This window comes from Montipora foliosa, chromosome 9 (genome assembly GCF_036669935.1).
Source record: "Montipora foliosa isolate CH-2021 chromosome 9, ASM3666993v2, whole genome shotgun sequence".
Lineage (NCBI taxonomy): Eukaryota > Metazoa > Cnidaria > Anthozoa > Scleractinia > Acroporidae > Montipora > Montipora foliosa.
In genome coordinates this window covers 43984478-44010417 of record NC_090877.1, presented here as the reverse complement: position 1 = coordinate 44010417, position 25940 = coordinate 43984478, and the positions used below count along the sequence as shown (strand labels likewise).

The 25940-nt window shown below is 37.9% G+C and overlaps 2 protein-coding genes across 3 annotated transcripts in view; both read left to right on the top strand.

The window, feature by feature from the left end:
• On the top strand, positions 1-24358 carry LOC137971347 (uncharacterized). Of its 2 annotated transcripts, XM_068818175.1 has the most exons (12): positions 1-290; positions 7565-7619; positions 8744-8809; positions 10406-10528; positions 12168-12259; positions 12587-12655; positions 17997-18048; positions 18903-18938; positions 19147-19200; positions 20200-20259; positions 21046-21162; positions 22387-24356. In XM_068818175.1, exons 1-12 carry the CDS (start codon positions 126-128, stop codon positions 22890-22892), a joined length of 1395 nt encoding a protein of 464 aa, XP_068674276.1. In that variant the 5' UTR covers positions 1-125; the 3' UTR covers positions 22893-24356. The 2 variants fall into 2 exon arrangements, with proteins under 2 accessions (XP_068674276.1, XP_068674277.1); XM_068818176.1 differs by lacking the exon at positions 19147-19200 and having other exon boundaries at positions 31-290; positions 22387-24358.
• Positions 1-25940, top strand: part of LOC137971346 (uncharacterized) — a 122311-nt gene that overhangs the window by 39938 nt on the left and 56433 nt on the right. The window lies entirely within an intron of this gene.

The following is a 25940-nucleotide window of genomic DNA, read 5'->3' as shown; positions in this document are numbered from 1 at the left end:
CATTTTGACACTCAAGATGACGTCCTTTGTCGATATTTCTACAAATTGCTCACAATAGCATCAAATAAGAAAATATAGATAAATGATGCAGCACGCTTGTCGCGCGCGTACCGTTTGAGTGAAAAATGCCTGCAAAAACGAAGAAGACCGTTTTGGAGCCATTATGTTGTGCTATGATCTTTGTGGTGTGGATTGAAGCAAAGGCAGACAGGCTTTTAACACCACATACCTTCTGTCTTCGCGAATGTCGCCGACTAGCTCAAGGAGAGGGCCTACAAAGAGAATCACAGGTAAATTGCCGCTGATGCCCTTACTGAATATTGTACATGTATGTCATTTGGCAGCAAAAATCGGAATTAACGAGCGTATGTACGACTACTTTACCAAAAGCCTAAAGATGAGGGCTTGCGTAGACAGATTAAGTTAAAACAATAGACCTCAAAAAGGTTAAGAATAGCATTGAAAGGGATGCATAGTTTTTCGAATCGATCACGCCCAGAAAAAATGTATAAAGATATCGTATTGCTCATGTAACTTGTTTACTCGCAAACTTGCCATTTTGGTTTAGCCAGACTTAGTGATTACGTTTCAAAAATTGATCTACACGAGATTAGGTTTAGTATTTGCTTTGCTTGCACTTGAAAAAGTACTTCTCCGGGTAAACTATGGAAAATAGTTGAAAAAGATTTAGGGTACGTTCGATTGGGAAATCTGGATTTAGATCTTAAAATCTGGATTTTCGGATTTCCAATCGAACACAAAATCCGAAAACGGATTTCGCGACGGATTTTGTTAATTGAAATCCTTACCCGACATGGATTTTCAATTAGTGAATCTGCGACAAAATCAGTTTTCAGATTTTGTGTTCGATTGGAAATCCGAAAATCCAGATTTTAAGATCTAAATCCGTATTTCCCAATCGTACGCACCCCTAGATATAGCCCGCAAAATTCGTAGGAAAAAAGAGCTCTTTGCCTTGCTGTATCAGAATGTTAGAAATCTTTCTTTTATTTATGATCAACTAATTCCATTTACTGCTTTATCATGATGACATCTCTGTTTCAATATTAGCATTTGCAACAGTGCGAAGAGTAATTTCCTCATTAAAAAAATACTTTTAAATGTTCACTGCGGTTGAACCAATTAAATTTCCATTTTAATTTTTAAGGAGGTGGTAATTTTCTTTTTAAGATTTTGACGCCTTATACCGATTATTCTGAAAAAAATCCTGAAGCAAAAGGCCCTATGTTCTTGTTTCGTCTCACTTTGTTTGAATTCTAAAAAACCCCTCCAGCAATATTCAAAGCACTTCTCTTTCTAGAAGAAGCCAATGGCCCATAAAACCTTTGTTTCAAGATTTCAATACCTCGGAAACTGGCCAAAATCGAGGTTTCAAACCAATATAAATGACTGTTGGCTTTCGTAAATATACTTCAGTTTATTAGTTATTATTTCAGTTAGTTAATAAATGGCCGATAATATCCCTCTCTAGGACTTATCGAGCGGCAAAATTTTGACTAGTGAAATCTGGAACAAGAGTGGTTGGACTACTGTTTCTAAGCAGTAACCTGCATATCAGTACCGCGGTTAACGGCACCAAGATTTCGAAATCTCTTATTTTCAGAGGGACTTGTAACAGATCTAAGAGAGTCCAATTCTTGTAATTTAAACTCAGGCTGGGAGCTGTGACATTTAATTATTGGATAACCAGGAAAAACATACGCAACCGGTCAAATGGAAGAAATGTTCACATTTGGCCGGATGCACTTAATCCCTCAGTCGGCCAAGTTTAAAGGAATATTAATATCTACATTCTTGAACGTTTCGATAGGAATAACAATCCGAAACAGCAATAAAGGCGTGAAACTGTCCTGTTGGAAAGAGAAAAAAACATTGTTTTTATAATGATAGGAAACGAAAGTTCAATGTCTATGCTGCATTAAAAGGTTAACCAGAAGAATTCGAAGACTGTTGACAACAGAACTCTATTTGGATTGCCTCGAAGGGCCTATTCATAAAAGTCGACGATTGTCTTCGTCTAGAAAAAAAAAATCATTTTCTCATTTCCAGCGGCGATCTCGGAGAAAACGGCTGGAAGATTGTTTTAGCGGAGCGCGTGCCAAACATTTTCAGCTATCCTAGCCACTCCGAAAATCAGCGCTGCGGGCTCCTTTTAAAATTTAATTTAATTTAATCTCTTCGCCACAATTCATGGAGAGGCAGGGGAGAGGAACCCCAACACCGGGAACTCCATGCCCTACTCTTCTCGAATGGTGTGTGGGTTCTTTAACGTCCCACAGAATATATACCCAAGGGTTATGAGACGGGACCTCGGCTTATAGGACTTGAAAGTCTAGCCATTCGCAGATGTCGTTACAAAGGTAGCGCTTTCTCCTCAGTGAGTGTTTGTCATGACCTCCGACCCCGCGTCAGCTACACGCTTTTTGAAGCTACCATAGTGATTGGAACGAAAACGTAAACTTTAGTAGTTACGCTAGTAGTAAAAGTTAGTACTTCGCATTCAGTTCAATAATATGTTTCTCAATTCTCACTGGATTTCCAAGAATGTTCCAACCTTAATTTTGTATTCAGTCCCGGCCTGTTTGGCAAATCGTTAGGCTAAAGGGGGTTAGTACTTCGTGTCAAGCCAACTTCACATTAGCATTTAGATTAACATTTAGAATATCTACATGTATACAGAAAGTATCCCAAACATTCATAAAAGCTAACCTTAGGCCTAGAAACCTTTTCTTTAGTCCTAATTAGGCCTACGGTTAGCTTTTATGAATGTTTGGGATACTTAATGTATAGATATTCTAAATGTTAATGTGAGTTGCCTTGACACGAAGTACTTACCGCTCAAGGCCACGAAAATGCAAGTGCGAAACTGCATACAAGTTAAGGACGTTCGCGCCAAAATCTTCCTACGGTGAGATTTTCTTCATTTCTCGCCTAGAGTTAGGTCATAAAGTACTTACTCCAAAAATGAAAAAAAAAATGGGGTCACCGACTTTGTTTCGGAGAAAATGGCAGTGGAAAAATGCCTTAATTTCGAGAAATCGGTCATAATAGCGGGATGTAGGCTCATCTGCTCATCCATCGAAAATCATAAAAATAAACTGTTGGAGTGAACGTTTCCATGCATAGGTTTTTAGGAGTGAGATTTTTAGATAATTGTATGCCGCTGGGGATGTGGTAAACAGAAGAGTTCATCCTCGACGATAGTTTTCGTAAGCTCTATCCGTTGCAACCACTACCGGAATTCGATAGCACGAGGAAAGAAAATGTTAAAAAAAGATAACTTCTTACGGTGAGAATTTTTTCATTTCATCATATTTTGTAGATAGTAAGTAAAGTAAGTGATTAATGATTTAAAAAGTAGGGGTCACCGATGATCTGAACGAGTAAAATCGATGTGATTTTGCAAAGCTCATGGAAAAGTTCGTTTGTCACGCTTTTGCGTGACTTGTCGGGCAAGGACTGGAACCCAAGAGAGGATCGATCGTTGAAGAGATGAAAGGTTTTTACCGAAAAAAACACCTTTTTCGAGCATAGCAACGACGTTTTAAGCAGGGGTCACCTTCATTTGGTTGGTGTTTTGTATAATATCTCCCCATTGCCGTCATGCTCATCCTCTGGAGTGTGTTTTTTGTGAAATTCAATCGCTGATAGTCTTCACGCAGGTCCGCACTATTCAAGCGGACGAGGACGAAAATACTCCTCGATTTTCACGAAAGTAAAGGAAAAGAACTTTAAAAACATGCATTTACTTTGAACTTAAGTTCGTAGGATAATAAAAACATTAAAAAGAAATAGCCACATTAAATTTACGCAACGGTTCGTCCACGACTTTTCCAAACTTTCAGCCACTAGTCTACTCGATCAGCTACCTTTTCCAGAGCTTTTCCATCCTCCCGCTCACTTCTCTTTGAAGTTTCATGATGATTCGGAAATAAATGTGCCATTTTTTTGCCGGACTGTAATTTTTTCCTCGGCGTTTTTGTCTCCATGTTATTTTAACTGATGCTTGAAAAATTTGTATGAAAGTCAAGTAGACTAGTGCACGACTGATAAAACCTCGCGAATATCAGTCGTGCAGTAGTCTACTTGACTTTCATAAATATTTTAAATCAATTTTGACTGGTCACGATCTTCTCTGATCCAACGCTGTGCAAGACTTACCGACCACGGTTTTTGCAAAGGTTTTAAAACCTCAACTTCACTAATGCTCAAAGTAATGCGTGACATATTACAGTCGCGTTACATGCGCAGTAACGTTGCGCAGAAACAATTAGCGCGAACGTCCTTAATTCAAAACGAAGATAATTTATCCCGATGTTCATTTTAATGCCATCTTCGGGAAACTTTATTACTAAAGGCGTTCAGTTTTTTTGTTTCTGTGCAAAACAAAATCTTCTTTTCTTTCCATGATCAATGAGGCTTACAAGCATAAAGTTATTGGAGCAAATATAATTTTAAGTTGTGCCAATTTCCTTTTCTTACCTATAAAGAGGGTTAGAAATGTCGCTGTGAAAAGCCCAATTGCAAATAAACGCATAAAATAAAAAATAATAATAACAAAAAACTATAGACTTGCACAATACAACAGTCGAAAAAACTGAGGTTGTATTATAGGGAAACTAATCAAAGGCATTTCGTTTTTCGTTTTGATTTTTCTTTCCTAGCTTGTTTTTTCTTTTTTTCTTTGCACAAACTTACTTGTTTTTCCCATGTTCAACGGGGCATACAAGCATTATAATGACCGGTCATACTGGAGCAAAATAAAATTTGCGTCGTGCCAAATTCCTTTTTTAGGCTACACCTAAGCAACTGACTAAACTTGCACTGAGTACAACAGTCCGAAAGAAATAGTGCAGCAGTCAGTTCCCCTTTTTAACAAGTGACCAGTTGTCTTTGATTTGTTGTCTATTAGAGGGAATAGGGGAAAACCCGAGATTTTCTGCAGTTCGGTCATTGTATTTCCCAGCTCAGGATCTATCATGAGCTGGGAATGTCATTTTTAATGTTTTGTCATACTCATCAGAACTATTTTAATAGCATTTACCTATTTCCGAAGTAAAAAAATAACTTTTCAAGTAATTGGCAACGAGCGATCCAAGCCAAAAGGCTAGGATTACGAAGCGGCAGCATTATAGAACCGCGCGCGAAAGTATCGAGCTGCGCGCAGGCGAAAAAAAATCTCGAATGATTGAGAGAAAAAAGTAATGTAATGTAACAATAGAAAAAATAAGCCAATCACATCGCGGAAATTTTGCTTGTGACGTCATGGCTGCTCTCGCTTCCATGTGAATTTCGAGAGAGCGGCGAGGTCAGTCCTAGCGTCGGCTGCGAAGGAGGCTAGGTCAGTCCGCGCCTGTGGTTTGTGGAATGGGAGGTGGGAGAGTGAAAGGTATGTAAAATCAAAAGTTTTATATGCTCGTTTGCGTTCTTTTTGTGGTATTTCAACTGTGTGCACTTCAATAGAGTACTCTAGTGGAGTGTTCTTTCATTGTTCTTGAACCAGCTTGTTCCTCCTTCGGCGAGCGTGCCGCAAATCTGTTGAGAGTAACTTGATCATAAAGAGGCAAAACAAACACGAACTAAAAAACCAAAACCGTATTAGGCCATTCGACAGCCCTGTACGAATAACCTTGCCTTTCAAAAATCAGAAATCTGCCAACTTCTTGCGCAGGCAACTAAAGCGACCTTAGCTTGGAAAGAAAATCGATCGACGTGTATTACAACCAGTTTTCACAAGTAGGAAAATCTCGGAATCTCAGAAAACAAGCCCTCACTTTTAAACCAACAATGCGTTGTGTATGAATTTCAATGTAATTCGTGTGGTTTGAATTATATAACACCTGAAGGACAACCACAACCAAAGATCCAACAATCTTCACGAGCAATTTACACATACCACCTTAAAGAAATGCCGCGGAAAGTTTGAGTGCCTTATTTATGAGATGCTTTTAATAAGGGAAAAGGAGACCGACGCTGAACACTCAAAATGACTCCATTCCAGCGAAACTGTTTATTAAAATGTTGTTAATTATTTTGTTTATCCCCGCCTCATTTATTCTATTGTATTTTCCTACTCTCTATTCTCCAGCATAACGTTACCTAACTTACAATAATTTGCATTTGATAATGTCATGTTTTTATCTCGCTACTCTTTCATGATTCTGATTTTACGGTACAGGGGCACCCAACGAATCTGTTCCTCACATTATCTGTTCCCCGGAGGAATCTTGCTGGCTGGCAAAAATACAGGTGTTTCGATTAGCTGGCTGGGAAATTTTGTTATTGATAGAGGTTTTGCCTGGGAATTACTGACTTTTTCTAGCATTTCAACCCGAGCTGGCTGTAGAAACTCTGAAGACTGAGGACGACTAAAAAAAAAAAAAAAAAAAAAAAAAACCCCTTCCCTCTCCCAGAGAGTAGTCACAGACATACGACGGCTGGTCAGAGTGATTGCGCATGCGGAAAAAACCTGTTTTGTCCCGGTTTAGTCGCTTTTATTCGGTCGTTTCGGATCGAGGGATTTGAAAGCGCGCGGAATTCCTGGCTGGGAAATAAATTTGATCAGCAGGCTGGGAAACCAACCAATTTTATCTAGCTGGCTGGGAAATTTCTTGTGTGTCTTGCTGGGAAAAAGGAACAGATAATGTTTTCCCAGCAACACTGAAAAACACCTGAAAATGCCTTAATAACATTTATTTTCATTAACTGGGGTATAATAATACATTTTACAACAAATTGGTCGTTGGGTGCCCCTGACGGTAAGCTTATATATATTACGAAAGATAGGGAAAGATATTTACAACGGAGAATTCCCCGTTCGTCACATGGAAGCTTTAATCCTTACTTACAACAAATAATTTTAGCTCCATGTACCGTGTAAACAAGGCCTTGTTGAAAAAATGTTACGTAACATTAGTAATATATTTATTAAACATATAGTCAGTAAATGATTCAGATTTTCAAAACAAAAATTTCTTACTAGTTAATAACATCCTCTACAAACCTGATTTTTATTCTTTCTCAAAAGATACACCTAGAATCCACAAAATATTGGGAAAGAAGGGTAATTCCCTTCCTCCACGGGACACAATTTTTTGCTCGTTGGCACTCTATTGATAGATACACCTAGTTGTAGGCACACATCCAACGTTATAATGATTGGTAGTATATATACGACACCAGCTTAGACAGTTTTTGTGCGTTCTGATTGTTCTTAATCAATATTACTTTTTTTTTTTTAATCAAAGTCGAAGTGATCGGAAATGATATTCCGAGTAGGTGAGATTCCTGTTAGCGTAACCTTTTCGACTTGGGAAGAAAAACTAAATTTTTCCGTCCGTTTGTTGTTCATCCTGCATGGTATGTAATAAAATAATTATTATTTACCTCAGTATCAGTGAATAATTGTTAAATGAAGGTGAACTAGAACTACATATCTAAAATTTTAATTAGGGATATAGATTGCCAATGAAACATGATACAAAATGCAAAATGAATCCTCCGAGTACCAAAAAACTGTAAATGCTTTGGTTTTATTTTGCAGATAAATCATGACGTGTTCACTTCATGCCATCTTAAATGCCTCCTTAGAAGAAAACGTGCGTATTTTGAAATTGATGGAATATTTTTTCATAAATCTTCAACAAATTCTTTTTACAGACCGACTAATTATTTTGCGCCTTCACAAAGGTGTAATTTAAAATTTACTAGTATCGAACAAGGAAATGATAAGGTTTGCTATCTTGAGTAAAAACTGAGTAATATACAATAGTTTTGACCCCCGTCCACACGTATCCTGATATTTTCGAAACGAAGACTTTTCCCTCCGTTCAGTAGCTTCCCGTCCACTCGTCAAATATGGCCTTTTCAGTCACTGAATCAAAAAGGAAGGTTTTTCAAAACGCCCTCCGTTCTCAAAAATATCCGGATACGTGACTACGGAGCCTTAAAGTTCTACAACAGAACTTTTAATTAAGCATGACCTCCAATTGGGCATAGACAGGTATGATTCGGAATCCTTAAACCAAGAAATTCACTCAGTATTAGTCTCCTAACGTAGTCTTGCTAGAATCAAACATTATTCTTCGGAAAACAATGAGAACACGCCAACAGGGCACTAGTTTGGCCGCATGACTAGATAACGCCGATAGACTTGCTACATATGGAAGTGGTTGTGGTCTGTCAGTACTCTATTTTCGAAATATTAACATCCATCCTTAGACAATTTTGTAGCTTCTGTTATCTTCACGAATGATGATCGGTATCATAAACTCCAAAAAATACCTCTTATACAATTATGATCAAAGTAGGGGTGAGACAATCCGCCTTCCACCACTTTAATTGTCTCGGAATTGATTCGCGGATTTGAAGTCGCATGAGGGCTGACCTTGTTCGTAAACTTCTCAGCTCAGAGGAGTGGAGGTTTTTCTCTATTGCAGTCTTCGTTGCAGTTTTTCCTTCAAATATAAAATCTTATTTGTTACCCTTTATAATATCATTAATGCAATATAATTATAATTATAATTATAATAATGATTATTAATTATATTTATAATTTAACGCCATAATGTATTATTGTTATTATTATCATTATTATTGTTTTTATTATTATTATTATTATTATTATTATTATTACTATTATTATTAATTTTAACATTTATTATATGATTTTTAGTCCCCTTAAAATGAAAGTGAATGTTATTGTTTCATTTAATTTTGGCAGCTCATCGCATCTGGAATGTAAAAGCCATGAATCGTCGCCAAATCGACAGAATTCAACAAGCCTCTGGTAAGTTTGCGAAATTCTTTCATTTCAGACCACTGACAAAACTCCAAAAGCTCTAAAAATACATTGCATGGGTGAATTAAATATCGGAAGGACGGGAAATATCCAGGAGAATGACGACAACTGAAAAACTGAAAAAGTAACTGAAAGCGACACAACCATTATTTTGGATAAGGAAAATAACCGTGTTGTACGAGCAGCACGCATATTAAAACACTTTTTTTGCTGTACTCTCCAAAGAGACAACTTGTGGTACTGAAGCAAGTGTTAATGTTTCGATGACATAGAGTGCAATAGAATCGTTTACTCTCTATGTTTAAATCCCTTGGTTCTAACCGAATCATAGGGTAGTTCGCCCATATTATACAACGTTAACTAGGTGGAATAATCCCAAATGTCAAATTTTCGTCTGGTAGCTATGTTGTTGCTTATACTTCCTAAAAGCAAACTAAAGTTATACACCGCTCAGGAGCTCGTTCAACATGTGTCCGCGCATTCCGGATCGAATTGGAATTTGGCAGTGTTGGTTTTTGAGGAGAGGGGAAAACCGGAGTACCCGGAGAAAAACCTCTCGGAGCAAGGAGAGAACCAACAACAAACTCAACCCACATGACGCCGGGACCGGGTATCGAACCCGGGCCACATTGGTGGGAGCTCGAGGTGAGTGCTCTCACCACTGCGCCACCCCTTCTAAAACTATAAACGTTTCGCTTTTGCTAGCGCTTGCACAAAAATCATCAGATAGAAGGTGAATTAAACCTTGAGAATATACAGACGTTCTCATCACCAGAGCCTAGCATCTTATGTCTGGGGGATGATCCGAGGCTCTGGGAAAATCTATGTAGGAGAACATGCGGCGTAGGGTTCTTATATCCAAAAATTGGCTATTTGAACCTTACGGCGCCTGCTCACTCCTCGTGCTAACATGAATGCAACAATCAAAGACGCTTTTCATTGTTCTTCACGAAAACCAATGAGAAGACACTTTGTTTCAGGGATCCCCAGAGCTGTTCTCTGCCTCAGACATGCGCAAAAGAAAAGAGCTCTGGGGTCGAGATGGAATGTACACAATAAAAATCAGCTCGGTATAAGTTGATAAACTGATTAAGATTTTTGCCATCATGTTAGCTGTAAAATTAAACTTTTTCAAAGTTCCGCCCGCATGCAGCAGAATTGCAAGAGAATTTTGTTTGAGACCTTCATGTGGATCCATTTCCCACCAGTTTTCTTTTGGAAATACTCATTACGCACTGTCAAAACATTGAAATTCGTGTGAAGCTTAAGGTTAGGGTATTATATGCCTCAGATCAGTAAATGGGCTGGTATCGTTCGAAGTTGTGCCTCTTCTCCAAAAAGACCATTCTACATTGCCATGAAAGCAGCAGAAGAAAAGACTCAGAGGAAACGGTGCCCTGAAACAAAGGATAAATCTGTCTGCACCAGGCCACGTGCACTATCAACGAATCTTTAGCACAGCTTTGGGTTTTTTCGTTTCCGCGTTTGCCGTTAAGATGGTGATGAAGATGTGGAACAAAGAGCTCAACCTTCTTCAAGTTGTAATAATAGCTGTTTTCAGGGGTATTTGTGGTTGCATTGCAGTGTGTCCTTTACCAGAACCGTCCATGGAATGGCATCCGGATACGACACGTATTAATGCAGCCATTTTTCAATATAGAAACTCCCATGACTGGTTTCTCAATGTAACGTGGCCACCCATGAATGGTAAGTGATTTATCCCTACAAACGCTATGCAAACTAGATTGAAACTTGATGCTTGTGTGTCGGAGTGCATATTTCATGCGCTCACATAGGCCCTGGGGCCGATAAGGCCATACATGCGCATACATGACATAGTGTATGGCGTGTTTATTCTGTTTTGAGTTTTGTTCGCTGTTTTGGTTTTCTTTGAACTTTTATATCGCGTCCTTAAGATGTTCAGCTGCCAGGGTCTTACGGCGTAATAAAGTGGTAATTTAGAGCAAAAGAAACCTGTGTCACATTTGCAACAAACAATAGCAGAATTCAGTGAAAGGGGCTCTATAACCAAAAAATCAATTCTATTTTTCTTTGGATTTTAAAGCTATGTTAACTAAACACTAAGTGACCCAAGGTTTAAGCCCTGATTTCAAAAAGACACATATTTATTTCGACTGGAATTTTTCTATTTAATGGTCCGCCATTACCAACTTTGAAGTCTTGAGGAGAAAATGACGTCAAAGAGTTTAAGAATGCAATGCGTGTGTACGCGGCTGAATTGATATGCAGCATGGGAGTTTCGGGCTTTCAGAATTTTAAACTCGGATTTTGGGTGATAATCACGTTCTTGGTTAATATAGTCATGGAAGACTTTTAAACTCGTGTTTTGCTTTCTTACAAGCCGCATTTACACGCTGAAAGTGTAAAGCTAGTGAGTAAATGACGCCAATTTTCCCTGGATCAGACTTTCTGAAGTCCGATCGGTCAGTTTTGAGCACTCAAAGTAAAGAGCCTTTGGATAAAAACCACACCTCAAACATTTTTTCATTCAGTTGTTAAAACAAACACATTTTCAATATCTGAAGAGAATGATTTTTTTAATCTTTGTAGCACTTACACGAGGCAAATCAAATGTATTTGCTGAAAAGACTAGCCAGTCTTTATGTGTCGCATAAAAGTTCGGCAGTAATCAACACCAGGAAGTAAAAATTCAGATGAAATGTTGTCACGCAAAAATTGCTCGTGCGGACACTAGTTCAGTAATACTGTTTTTATATGAGTCGCTATTTCTGGCGCATAACAAGAAAGATATGGAAAAATATCCACCGCATTCCAATAACACAAGAGTAAATATGTTAACCAAAGCTACTCTAACATTTAAACTGCCAACAAGATCAAGTTGTTAGCGGTGCATGCGAGGCGTGCACAATGGCACCGACATGCACAGAAACGTAGTTCAGTCCTATTGTCGAACTGAATTGTTTTTGTTTACGAGAAAATAAACCATAAAATGGCCATTTACCTCCAGTCATTTTACGAGTTCAAGGTACATTACGCAGGGAAAAGACCACCTTTTCAATTGGAATTCCAAGTCCATGACACCCAGCTGAGGTCATGAAATGTCTTCAACAGGGACCTCAGAGACCTTTTTAAAGTGGTACCTCTAAAAGACAAACAAGCATCAAATTCATTAGGATCAAGACTACCTTAGTGGAAAGCTCAATTTGTATTTGTTATCAGTGTAGTTTCAACAACTTCATTGTGAGTTTATATTAAGCAACAGGATGTTGTAGCTACAGCACTACCAGCCCAATGCCCTCCTTAGTCCACCCTCTCAATCAGAAGGATACAAGAGAATTATTTAACAATTCTGGGTAACTTTTAGATTCCATAGGTACCTGGAAAAATATTGTCTTTCGACTGCAAGTGGATACTAATGACTTCGGCAGCGATATCGACTGTTACATACTACCGAAAGTAAGTGGATCAGTATTTAGAACGGGCCAAATCATTCACGATCAACATTCCGAAACGATCAGCCTCAGTGCCTCATCAGCAACGAAAAAGGAGTAGTCGCAATCACGGGGCCTTCGCTTTTGAGCAAAAAAGAAAAGTTTGTTTTAAAACAGGATGATCAGAAGTTAAAGCATGTAAATTTAAATTATTTATATCATAGGCCTGGCTCGCTCTAGGTTTATCATTTCAAAAACTCAAAGAAACCATTTGTCGAGAGACAAAATTTTGTGCAAAGTCCGCAAGAATTTTATTTGTCTAACGTTCCCAAATTTCTTTTTTTTATTTCAGAACCAGACTTCTTTCGTTGCAAATCTCACTCCTTTGAACTATAAATATGACAACGATATTGCTATAGAGGTACATGATAGTTTTTAATGTTGTTTTCATTTTCCTTGTCAATGTATTTGGAAGCACAATAATATAAGTTAGACATTATTTTTACCTTTCAACCTCGGCAGAAGCTCATGACTTTGAAGCGATTAATTGTGGTTCAGACCTGGGGGTTTTTCCTTATTTGGATGTAACGTAGCTCGTGCATTTTCCCGCGCGTGCAGCTTCGATCAATAAAAGACATATTTTTGTCCATATTCACTGGAAAACTTGAAAATTTACAGGGGCATGTAAATCCAGTTTCCAAAGTGTAAATCTGGATTTACATGTTTTGTAAATTATAATTTATTGACACTTTGAGGTTTTGTAAACTGAGGTATTTACATGTTAGTGTGGATCATGTAAATAACGTGTAACTAATAATTTACACAGTCATGTTCTTGAAGTATAAATGGAGGAACATGTAAATATCGTTTAAATTATTTCAAAGGAATTTACAGTATGTGAATCATACAAATTAGTTTAAAATATACTGTAAATAACGTGTAAATGACTACAATCCTGTAAATTTAAATTTCCATGAAACTTTAACGTTTCAATCGATCCTGGCAGTCTGCCGTTTTCAATTTACGTGTTATTTACATGGTCCAAGCAGTCTTCCTTTTTCTTTCGACTTACATGTTATTTACAGCATCACGGCAGTCTCCCTTTTTCGATTTACACGTTATTTACAGGATCCTGGCAGTCTCCCTTTTTTGATTTACATGGTATTTACATGATCCTGGCAGTCTCCTTTTTCCGATTTACATGTTGTTTACAGGATCTCGGCAGTCTCCCTTTTCCGATTTACATGTTATCTACAGGATCTTGTCAGCCTCCCTTTTTCAATTTACATGTTATTTACAGGATCCTGGCAGTCTCCCTTTTTCGATTTACATGTTATTTACATGGTCCTGGCAGTCTCCTTTTTCCGATTTACATGTTGTTTACAGGATCCCGGCAGTCTCCCTTTTCCGATGTACATGTTATCTACAGGATCTTGTCGGCCTCCCTTTTTCGATGTACATGTTATTTACAGGATCCTGGCAGTCTTACATGTTATTTACAGGATCCTGGCAGTCTCCCTTTTCCGATATACATGTTATTTACAGGATCTTGTCAGCCTCCCTTTTTCGAATTACATGTTATTTACAGGATCCTGGCAGTCTCCCTTTTTCGATTTACATGTTATTTACATGGTCCTGGCAGTCTCCTTTTTCCGATTTACATGTTGTTTACAGGATCTCGGCAGTCTCCCTTTTCCGATGTACATGTTATTTACAGGATCTTGTCAGCCTCCCTTTTTCGATTTACATGTTATTTACAGGATCTTGTCAGCCTCCCTTTTTCGATTTACATGTTATTTACAGGATCCTGGCAGTCTTACATGTTATTTACAGGATCCTGGCAGTCTCCCTTTTCCGATGTACATGTTATTTACAGGATCTTGTCAGCCTCCCTTTTTCGATTTACGTGTTATTTACAGGATCCTGGCAGTCTCCCTTTTTCGATTTACATGTTATTTACATGGTCCTGGCAGTCTCCTTATTCCGATTTACATGTTGTTTACAGGATCTCGGCAGTCTCCCTTTTCCGATTTACACGTTATTTACAGGATCTTGTCAGCCTCCCTTTTTCGAATTACATGTTATTTACAGGATCCTGGCAGTCTTACATGCTATTTACAGGATCCTGGCAGTCTCCCTTTTTCGATTTACATGTTATTTACATGGTCCTGGCAGTCTTCTTTTTCCGATTTATATGATGTTTACAGGATCTCGGCAGTCCCCCTTTTTCGATTTACATGTTATTTACAGGGTCTTGTCAGCCTCCCTTTTTTGATTTCCATGTTATTAACAGGATCCTGGCAGTCTCCCTTTTTCGATTTACATGTTATTTACATGGTCCTGGCAGTCTCCTTTTTCCGATTTACATGTTGTTTACAGGATCTCGGCAGTCTCCCTTTTCCGATGTACATGTTATTTACAGGATCTTGTCAGCCTCCCTTTTTCGATTTACATGTTATTTACAGGATCCTGGCAGTCTTACATGTTATTTACAGGATCCTGGCAGTCTCCCTTTTTCGATTTACATGTTATTTACATGGTCCTGGCAGTCTCCTTTTTCCGATTTACATGTTGTTTACAGGATCTCGGCAGTCTCCCTTTTCTGATTTACATGTTATTTACAGGATCTTGTCAGCCTCCCTTTTCCGAATTACATGTTATTTACAGGATCCTGGCAGTCTCCCTTTTTCGATTTACATGTTATTTACATGGTCCTGGCAGTCTCCTTTTTCCGATTTACATGTTGTTTACAGGATCCCGGCAGTCTCCCTTTTCCGATGTACATGTTATCTACAGGATCTTGTCAGCCTTCCTTTTTCGATTTACATGTTATTAACAGGATCCTGGCAGTCTTACATGCTATTTACAGGATCCTGGCAGTCTCCCTTTTTCGATTTACATGTTATTTACATGGTCCTGGCAGTCTCCTTTTTCTGATTTATATGTTGTTTACAGGATCTCGGCAGTCCCCCTTTTCCGATTTACATGTTATTTACAGGATCTTGTCAGCCTTCCTTTTTCGATTTACATGTTATTAACAGGATCCTGGCAGTCTCCCTTTTTCGATTTACATGTTATTTACATGGTCCTGGCAGTCTCCTTTTTCCGATTTACATGTTGTTTACAGCATCTCAGGGGTCTGTCTCCCTTTTTCGATTTACATGTTATTTACACGATCCTGGCAGTCTCCCTTTTTCAATGTACATGATATTTCCAGGATGTTGAGTGCTACCTTGCGAGCAGAGTCTCTTTCGATCTTCCTAGATAAGTCGGGAAGAGAAAAGAAGACTCTGCCAGCCGCCTTGACATTTCGTATTGAGAATGTGTTCAAAATTCAAACCTCAGTCGGGAGTCAGTCACGCGTGACGATCGACTAGTAACCGCGAAACCACGAAACCAAAACAAACAGTTGGGATATTTTCGAACAACTCTGGCAAACACACGACAACCAAGGAATCATTTCCTTGGAAACTCAAGATAGTTCAAGTTTTTAAATTGTCATTTCAATTTTTACTGAAAAAATTAATAGGTTTCTTAATTCTGGCAAACTAGTTTCTGTAACCGACATACGGAAGAAATACTCATGGGAATTTCGACAGTTCAAAATTGTCACCTGACTGTTGTAAATTTAAAAATATATTAATGCCGCGTGGCGATTTATCACGCGCACAAATTAAAAAACAAACAGGTTTGACAAGTCGAAACTGGACTGACTCATCCATTCCTTTGGATGAGCGGCAAATCAGAGAAAGTCGAGGCGGCTGGCAGAATCTTCTTTCCTCTTCCCGACTTATCTAGGAAGATCGAAAGAGACTCTGCTCGCAGGGTACTTGAGTGTATCCTCTTCTTCAAATTTACATGTTATTTACATCATCTCTCTTCCTTTAGTCTTTAGAATTTACAGCATAATGCTTCACATTTACACGTTTCAATTGAAAATTTACACGATATTTACATGATTATTGAAAACGTGTAAAAGTAAATTGTAATTGATTTACATGTTATTTACATGGTATGTAAATTTTCGATTTTTTCTAGTGATTTGGGCATAAAATTGGTGTCCTAAAATCCCCAGCTTTGTTCCAAGGAAAAGAGTTGCAAGTTACACGCCTCGTTTATAGTGCACTTCTCTATTTCGTCTACAACCCACCCTTCAAATATACATTAATGCCTTCACCGAGTTCTTTGACGGAAACAAATGAACCCAACAAAATGACCCGCTCCCAACTGTGCGGTTTTATAGCTCAGTTGGTAGAGCATAGCACCGGCATCGCAGGGCTCATGGGTTCTTATCCCGTTGAAGTCACCTGAATTCTCACTAGGTTTGTATAAGAGGCAACTTGCTTAAATTCTCTTCTCTCTTTCGATTTATTGGTAAAATATTTGGGAGATGCCATGGCAACGCTGGCACATTTTAAATACGGCCCGAACTCCGTGCATACGGCGAGAGTTACTGAAATGTAAATATTGACCAATCAGAATTCAGAGAGCGCGAAAAACTGTGCTATCCGACGTCACGTCAATTGTTCCCAATTAAAGGGCCAGAAAACCACTTAAAAGATTTTATGGCAACTTTTTTGTCAACAAACAGTATACTTTTACGATACTTCGTCCACACTCTCGCGACGTGAACAAGTTGGAACAATCGATAGCGCAAAGTCGGTTATATTTTGACGTGATCTTTTCGTCGACGTCAATTATTGATTGCAATCAATATGATCAATAAGAATCGACAATAATCGATTGATTATTATTGATTGGTTCAATCAATAAAAATCGACACTCACTCACCAAATCGTCTTAATTTCTGTTAAGCAACGAATGAATTGCTGACTAATGTTCAACGATTTTGGCGGTTGCCACAGTGATGTTCGAACTTGTTGTATCGCGGGCGCATGCTCTCGTGGCATAAAATCGAGGCTAGGACGGCCATCTTGGCTATTCAGTGTAATGACCATGTGCTTCGAATAAACCGTGAAATCTTCGACTCTGTGGTGATTATTAGACGCAAATGTGACCGTTCTAACGTGTGGGAACAATTGCTATTGATTATTGTTGCTTTTTGTAGATAATCAATAACTGATTAATAATACGTTTTAGTAATTAGTAAGATTTTTAATAGTAAACTGTAGTAAAAATGCTACTGTAACAAATTTGAAGCATTTAATTTTTAAAAATAACATAAAGCGTACGTAGCAATTAAAGTTTGGTGAATGGTTTGTTAATTCACATAGTGCGTTTTATTGAAAATAACTTGAACAAATTTCATAATCAATAAAAATCATTATTAATCAATATTTAAGAAATAGAAAACATGTACCGTGTTTCTATCGAGTTATAGAAACACGAGTGAAAGTTTGGGAGCACGAGGAATACTGTGGGAACACGAGTCGCAGGCGAGTGTTTCCACAGGTTTTTCGAGTTCTCCCAAACTTTTCACTTTTATTTCTTTTAGAAAACAACGCGACAAGAAAAAGGAAAACAACTTGTTAACTCCAATTATCACAATGTAAATTCTCTTTGCTCGCGCCATCACTACGTTAACAGCTCGCGCTAGTTCTGTCTCCATCGAGTTATAGAAACACGATTTTTAACCAATCAGCGCGCGTATTTTCTTTGGACTGTTTTCTAATAATCAATGATAATCAACTTTTAGGCATTGATGTTTTATTGATTTCCATTGCCAATAAATTAATTGTTATTGATTATTATTGATTTTATTGAATGTTGATTTTTTTGTTGTTTCCTTTCTGCACTCCTAGATTCACAGCCTTCCTTACAATAGCAGCGTGTGGGAGCTTTATATGGTTTACGGTAAGTAAATAAATCACGGTTGATGCAGTTAAGACGGGTTTTGTTTTGAAACTCCTTTCGATCAATAAATCCGATCTCGAAACGTAGATCAACGAGGAAGCACATAACATTCACACAAAATCACTTCCAGAGACCAGACTCAGTTTTAAACGAGTTATTTAATACGTTTCAGCTCGCATGAATGACATTTGAATTCCGAACCAATCCCAAGAGTAACAAGGCTACCATTAGTTATGTAGATAACCTGGTTTCCAGGGACAATCATTTCCTTTATCACTGTAAAATAAGTGTCAGAACTCGAATCGCGGAGCAACAGATATTATGCCATTGTTTACTCTTACAGCCAAGGACTGCTGCAGACGCTAAATAATCAAACAAACAAACAAAAGTGCTAGTCCACAGTCAGTTATATGTGGCCTGAAGAGCCGCGAGGGCGGCGAAACGCTTGGCCTCGAAGCAAAGAAAAGGGATACGACTGTTTTAATTTCAAAGCGTATCGGGAAATTAAAGGACAGCAAAACAACCTGCATCATTTTTAACGGGCGCATCATTAAGAGGGCAAACGCTTACATGGGAAACCACCTATGATGCTTCCTTACTAAACAATAAGTCTGAACTAATATGATCACAAAATGCCTCCAAGAAAACAAGCTCATCGCTACCATTCGTCATTAATTTTCAATTTTACCGTGAAAACGATCTCTGCACGCGCGGCAATTTTAGTGTGATGATGATTGCTTAGTGGTGCAACTTGAGTAATGACTGTCTTTGATAATAATAATAATAATAATAATAATAACAATAACGATAACGATAACGATAACGATAATAATAATTTCTTTTGATCTTTATAGCCCCAAGAAATACAAATGCAGCGCATTCCACTTCTGGTAAGTGTGTAGTCTCGTACTTATCATTGACGTTATTGGGCGAGATCCGGACTCAAAAGTTTTTCTAAAAGAAAAAAATATTATCATTATTATTATTATTGATTCAATATAATAATTTTAATAATAATAATAATAATAAAAATAGTTATTATAATTATAATAAATTATCATGAATATTACAATTATGATGATGTCAAATCTTTGACAGCCTCCAAACATGTGACAACGCCAAGTCTACCAGGTGCAGTTGATACCACGTCAAGTAAGTTTAGTCTAGTAGTTATCATTAATTTTTCGACCCCAGACAATGATCACAATTTAGCGAGATCCGGAGTCAATATATTATTATTATTATTATTATTATTATTATTATTATTATTATTATTATTATTATTATTATCTTTGTGAACTGGATGATCTTTTTTCCGGTTTGCTTCCTAAGGGAACGGGTCATAGCCCATGACCAAAGGTCCCTTAGAGTTTTCTTCTTACTCTAGAGCTCCATTTTCAAATTTTTGCTGAACGTCCCTAGTGCACCAATGACAATTGGTACGACAATTACTTTTCGGCAGCTCCAGATTTTCCCAATCTCTCTTTTTAATTCTTGGTATTTTTCCATTTTCTCTTGTTTTTTTCCAGCACTCTTGTATCAAAAGGGCACGCGATATCTATCACATAACATGATCTTTCTATCTTATCAAGAACAACTACATCAGGCCTATTATGCTCAATTTGATGGTCTGTTTGAATTCGGAAGTCCCATAACACCTTTACTTGATCGTTTACTATAACTCCTTCAGGGTCATGATCATACCACTTGTCTTTGCATAAGATGTTGAATTTCTGACAGAGTTTCCAATGGATAACTTAGCCTACCTTATCCTACCTTATTATTATTATTATTATTATTATTATTATTATTATTATTATTATTATTATTATTATTATCATCATCTTTGTGAACTGGATGACCTTTTTTCCGGTTTGCTTCCTAAGGGAGCGGGTCATAGCCCATGACCAAAGGTCCCTTAGAGTTTTCTTCTTACTCTAGAGCTCCAACACCCTTCTTCTCAAAATCCTCGCCGTTCCCAGTAACGTAGTTTTCTGTAGTAATAAAATGCTAATTTTGACATTCAACTTTCCCAGCCACTTGTCCATTATTATTATTATTATTATTATTATAATTGTTGTTGTTGTTGTTGTTGTTGTTGTTGTTGTTGTTATTGTTTGAAATCTTTATTTTCTTATTTGTCTTTGATAGCCGCTAAAAATATGACAACGAGAAGCCCACCACATACTGTAACAGCTGATCCCATCACTGGTGAGTTTAGTCTAGTCGTTATCATTACATTTAAACGTCGGATATTGCGTTGTTCGCCTCCTGATTGGTTGTCAGTAAATGTGTTTCATGTGTTATTATTATTCACGGCAGATATGGTCACGGCAATGCAAACTTTATTATTATTATTATTATTATTATTATTATTATTATTATTATCATTATCGTTATCGTTATTATCGCCATTATTATTAGTATTATTATTATTATTATTATTATTATTATTATTATTATTATTATTATCAAAATGAAAATAAATAAAATAAATAAAAATATGATATTTGGCTAGCATAAGGCAATAATGAAGAATCTCCCTGTTTCTAGATTTTTAGTACCAACCATACGAAATAACGCGTTTGGGTAAAACTAAATAGAAAAACAATTCAAGAATGATAAGGCTACACTACATATTGTGTTACATATTAATTGACGTGATTGGCTATCAAGCTACAGATATCAACCAAACTCAGTTGAGATGCATTTTATCACGACTGTCACAAAACATAGAAACTTACAACTTTTGTGTTCATGGCGAATCAAGTTTTTCTGCTTTTCGTAACACATGGATGGTGTTACAGCTTCCAAGTGAATGTTGAAGGTCTTTGGCCGGGCAATTATTTGATCCCCCCTATATGCCTATTCAAGCCATCCGCGGGCTTGCCATTTGCGATCGAGCCTTTCAGTCTTGCTACTCGACGTAAAAAGAATTAATATTTAGGTCTCCAATGTCGACGGAGAAATAAATCAACATCGTTTTTGCATCTCTAGGCATCATCAAAGCTGTGGCAATATCGATTGGAACCGTGATTGGTATATTAGTTTTGTGTATTTACGCAGTCTGCAAAATCTGCAAGAAACCAAGGCCTGAACCAGTGGTACCTGAAGGTTGAGTATCATCGTTTATTTTATGTTTAGCTTTGAAATGAACTCTTGCTTCACTTTGTTAGTAATAAGTTTACCAACCTTGCACCAAGAGAACTCGCAGTATAACAAACTTGCACGAGAAGCTTTCAGTGCAGGCAGAAGAAGGGAAGCCTCTATCTCCCATACTTGGCCTAGGAGTCAATTGCAACTCTTTCCCGAGTAGATTTATCTGTAGAACGCCTCCTTTGGGAGATTCAGCACAGTGTCAAGAGAAATATGAAACGTTTCGCGGGGAAAACCTGTTGCGAAAAATAAATTTACGCGGAAAAGGGTTGACTCAAGGCATTAGTAGAGATAGAGGCTTCCCTTGATGAACTCCTTGTGCAGGACATCCCGGAACCCGGCTTCCCTCAGTGAAAGAGAAGTGCAGAAACTCAGTAATGTAGCAGCTCTCGTAATATAACCTGCTATTGTTTGTTACTGTAAAGCAGCCTATATTGTTTTGAAGTCTAAGTCATCATTTCCCAATTGTTTAGTCTTTTGTTTTTGGCTTCGGTGTGGAACCATTCACATTATACGTTACGAGAGCTGCTGCATGACTCCACAAATTCCATCTCTTTTTCTTTTTCCTTTCAGCGGGCAAAGGTATAGCCTTTCGTTCTTTCTCTTATCCACTGTATAGTCTATTTATATTTATCAAATGAACAAATTAGCAAACTCTTAATTAACTACAATTCTGGGAGCTGCAGAATGACTATTATTTTTGATGGATTAACTTAAATATGCAAGCAGGCATAAGAGCCTCATAATTCCCACCCACAAATACAACATATGGACTTAGTGTGCTTCGTTTGAGAAGAGCAGCAATATTTAATTTATTTACTTGTTTATTCAATCACTGAAAGCGCGTCAGCTTAAATCCTTAGCAAGTAAAAGACAAGCAATCCTTCACGAAGAAGCGGGAAGCTAAATTTGTTTGATTGTTGTTTCCCTAAGATCAGTGAACAAACTCTTCCTAATTTTATCTTAGTGTCTAGCTGTGCAAGCGCAGTGGACGCAAAAATTGAAGGTTATTGCTTTCTAGTTAGCAACAGATAAACAGCAAGTTCATAAAAGTGGAAAGTTAGCAAGGACAAATCGAGCTTTTACGGTTTCGCGACTTGCAGCAGACTGACATTTGCCTGAAGCCCGGGCCTAAACATATTAGCGCGCTCACATGTTTCACTTCGAATTTTGTGTCACTAGGTTATGAGTACGCCGCTTTCATTGTATTCAGCTCCCACGACTGGAAATGGATGAAGAAGATTCTTCATCTTCTGGAAGAACATCATATTAAATGCTGCGTATATTACAAAGACTTTCAACCCGGCATACCGTTCGTAGAAGAAATGGCGAGATGTGTAAATAACAGTCAAAAAGTCTTATTTTCAACAAATTTCTTGGCGACCCCGTTCGGCGATTGCGTGATGAAACTAGCCATTCATCGGATGGTACAAAGGCGGGACGACTGTTTGGTCATCATGAAAATCGATGATGTGGATCATAATCTACCTCGAGAACTTATGAATAATTTTATCGACTGCACCAGCCTCTTGGAAAGACCCCATTGGAAAACAAGGGTACTCAACCTCTTTCCACCCCGATCCACGAGTGAGTCGATCAGCGGCAATAATAACAAGATCACAGAAAGACCAACCTTGGTGAGAGATTTGAGCACGGTTAGGGGTGCGACTCAGATATCAACAGTATAACACGAATATTTCTTACTGTTGCTGCTGGAAACACAAGCAACCTAAAGTCACAAAATGAGAGCATTTTTGAACGTTCATTGCGATGCGGTGAGGACCAAGTTTGAGGATATATATAGCAGATACCTTACAATTGCACTTTATAAAGAATAAGTTTTAGGCGAGCAAACATAGACTACGGTATACGTTGGATCAAGCTAGTGGTCTGATCTTTGTAATGTAGAAACCAAAGAAAACAGAAGTAGGAACCGACTTAAAAATAAAAAAAAAAGAAAGAAAGAAAGAAAGAAAAACAGTTATTCTAATTTTGTGTGCTACATTTTCCTCTCTGGATTGCAAGGTTAGCATTACAAAATTTAAATGCAAAACACATTTAAAAAACACAGCTCCGCCAGCACATCAATGCCAACATCAACCAACATCAATGCCAACAGATTAAGTTTGGTACATGCCGATCACCTGACTCACACGTAGACTGTTTGGACACATCTGTCGCATTCTGGCCCCGAACATTATCTTCCTTCTAATAAAATCGCTTGATAACGTTCTTAATCCTTTCCGAATACCTAGCTTGCTTGTGAAGATACATTTGGGAATATGGAACTAATGGTGGATACCCAAAGTTTACATGCATTTTCGTGATCTACGTCAACTGAAGATATGTAACTCGAGCTGTGAAGAGCTCGTTTATTTGTTTATTTTTCATTACACAGTAATTCAAATAAATGTGCTACGTAGTCCGGCTCATACGAAAAAAAAAACACTGCACGGTAGAGGTAGAGGTTTTCTCTCGGGACTCCTCACCACATGGTCGCTGTCTGAAAAAACAAAAAAAAAAAACCAAAAAAACATAAAAAGCAAGCTGAACAAGCCATAACATCAACCCGATGTGGCCAACACATCACTCACGCGCACAACCATTTTCAAGCCTATCCGAGTCACAGCGTTTATGCTTTACATAAAAAGATTTCCTCCACACTGCCATTCAATACAGGTCAGAAGCCCACAGCCCATCCCTGTAAACTTGAAAGCTATGGCTTCAGAGGAGTAGTGAATGATTGGTTTAGGTCATATCTGATTGGTCGCAGACAATATACGACTGTTAATGGTTATACATCGGACACCAGACTGAGTCAAACCCTCTGTGGAGTTCCTCAAAGTTCCGTGCTGGGACCCTTGCTTTTTCTCGTGTATGTCAATGGTTTATATAAGTCTTCCAATAACATTTATTTCTACTTGTTTGCCGATGATACTAGTGTAACTTATGCAAACAAAAATCTTAAAACACTTGAATCTGAATTTAACGAAGAGCTTTCCAAAGTGTGTACGTGGTTAACTGTCAGTAAACTAACCTTGAATGCCGAAAATTCTAATTATATCATCTTTCATCCACGCCAAAGGACTCTTTCCTTTCATCCCAATATTAGAATAATAGATAGCAACTCAAATACTAGCCAACCGTTAGAAATAAAAAAAATTATATTAAATATCTTGGTATACTCATTGATTCGAACCTCTCATGGAAATATTATATAGATTACATCTGTCAAAAAGTCAGTAAAAAAATCGGGATTATTGCCAAGCTCAGACATTTTGTTCCCCGTCATGTACTTCTCACCTTATACTGCTATTTAATTCTTCCCTATCTGAACTATGGTATCTGTGCCCTTAGGCCAATGTTCTTCAGTAATCCAAGAGGTCATGCTGTCCTATTATTCTTAGAAACAAAACAGCAGCCGATATCATTCTTGCTGTTTGAGCAAATGAGCCTTCTAATGTATGACGTTCATAATAATCTTGCTCCCAGCAACAATAAGAATATGTTTATGAAACTGTCTTTTGTTCATAGTTACCGGACTGGATCTGTTAGAATTATTATGTTGACGATCGCAAGAAAATCGAAATGTTTTCTCTCCTAAGAGCAAATTATTGTTGATTCCAATGAAATTTTGGCTGGGAAAACTGTTTGCTGATCATTTTCTCTTGTTAATTCATAGTTGTCTTTAGAAAGCAAAGTTGTGTTGACATCGACTTTTGACTAAACTTGAGTTTATGCAAATACACGCGAAACACGCAGGAGTGGTATTAACGATTATGTTTTAAAACAAATGGTAAACGGCTCAGCGTGCACTATTGAGTTATGGTGCACTTGGGAGTTTGCTAAGCATTCAAGAAGCTAGAGTTGCTCTCGGCTATCGCCTCGAGTGACTCTTAGGTCGTGTTCTGTTGGGATCAACCCCCTTTATTTGGTTGGGTTAGTTGGGTTTTCTAGTCTTCTATTCGGAAAAAAACCGTTTCCAGTTGGTTTGGTTGATCAACTTTTTCAACCGGCATCAAACTAGGTTGAAACGGTCGAGAAAGCATTGGCTGCGACCTCTGTCGTCTACGCGGGCCATTTAGAGTCGGCCGCAGGCTCCTACCGTGTTGCTTTCCCTCAACTTGTAACCGCTGAGAAGTCTGGTAATAACTACTCCCAGGAGTTAACGCGTTTTAACCGAGAAACGGTTGGAAAAGTGTTCTATTGGTAAACCTCAACCGTTTCAACCTAAACCGGTTGTGGTTGAAACGGTTGATCCCTATACTGTATGTGCACGGCGGCCATGTTGGAGGACCAAAACAATTAAAGATATTTGCGTAAAAATAACATCTATTCCCCAAAGGAATATCATTCTTTTGTTTCGGTCCTCCAATATGGCACCGGTGCACATACTCTATAGAACACGACCTTAAGCTTCTCTCGTGCTTAGCAAGCTCCCGCGTGCACCATAATATAACTCAATAGTGCACGCAGAGCCGTTTACCATTTGTTAATTAGCAGCTTCAATGTGTTTGGTGTATTCTGTACATATCATTTGATACATTTGTTTGTTAACTGTCAGGTTGGTATTTACATATTTTCTCCCGAATCGCCTTTTCTCCCGTTTAAGTTCTCTTAGCTCATCACTGTACCAAGGAGCATGTGGCCTCAAAATTATTTCTCTTGACTGCAATGGAGCATGTTTTTTGAGAAGAGAGCAGAGTATCTCATTGTACTGATCAATCATGATGTCA

Excerpts from the sequence above, each read along its gene's own strand:
- LOC137971347 (XM_068818175.1), top strand. The coding sequence starts at position 126 with ATGCCTGCAAAAACGAAGAAGACCGTTTTGGAGCCATTATGTTGTGCT. Across the intron at positions 8,810-10,405 it reads CAGAATTCAACAAGCCTCTG|TGTGTCCTTTACCAGAACCG; the intron begins GTAAGTTTGCGA and ends GTTGCATTGCAG. Across the intron at positions 18,049-18,902 it reads GGAGCTTTATATGGTTTACG|CCCCAAGAAATACAAATGCA; the intron begins GTAAGTAAATAA and ends TGATCTTTATAG.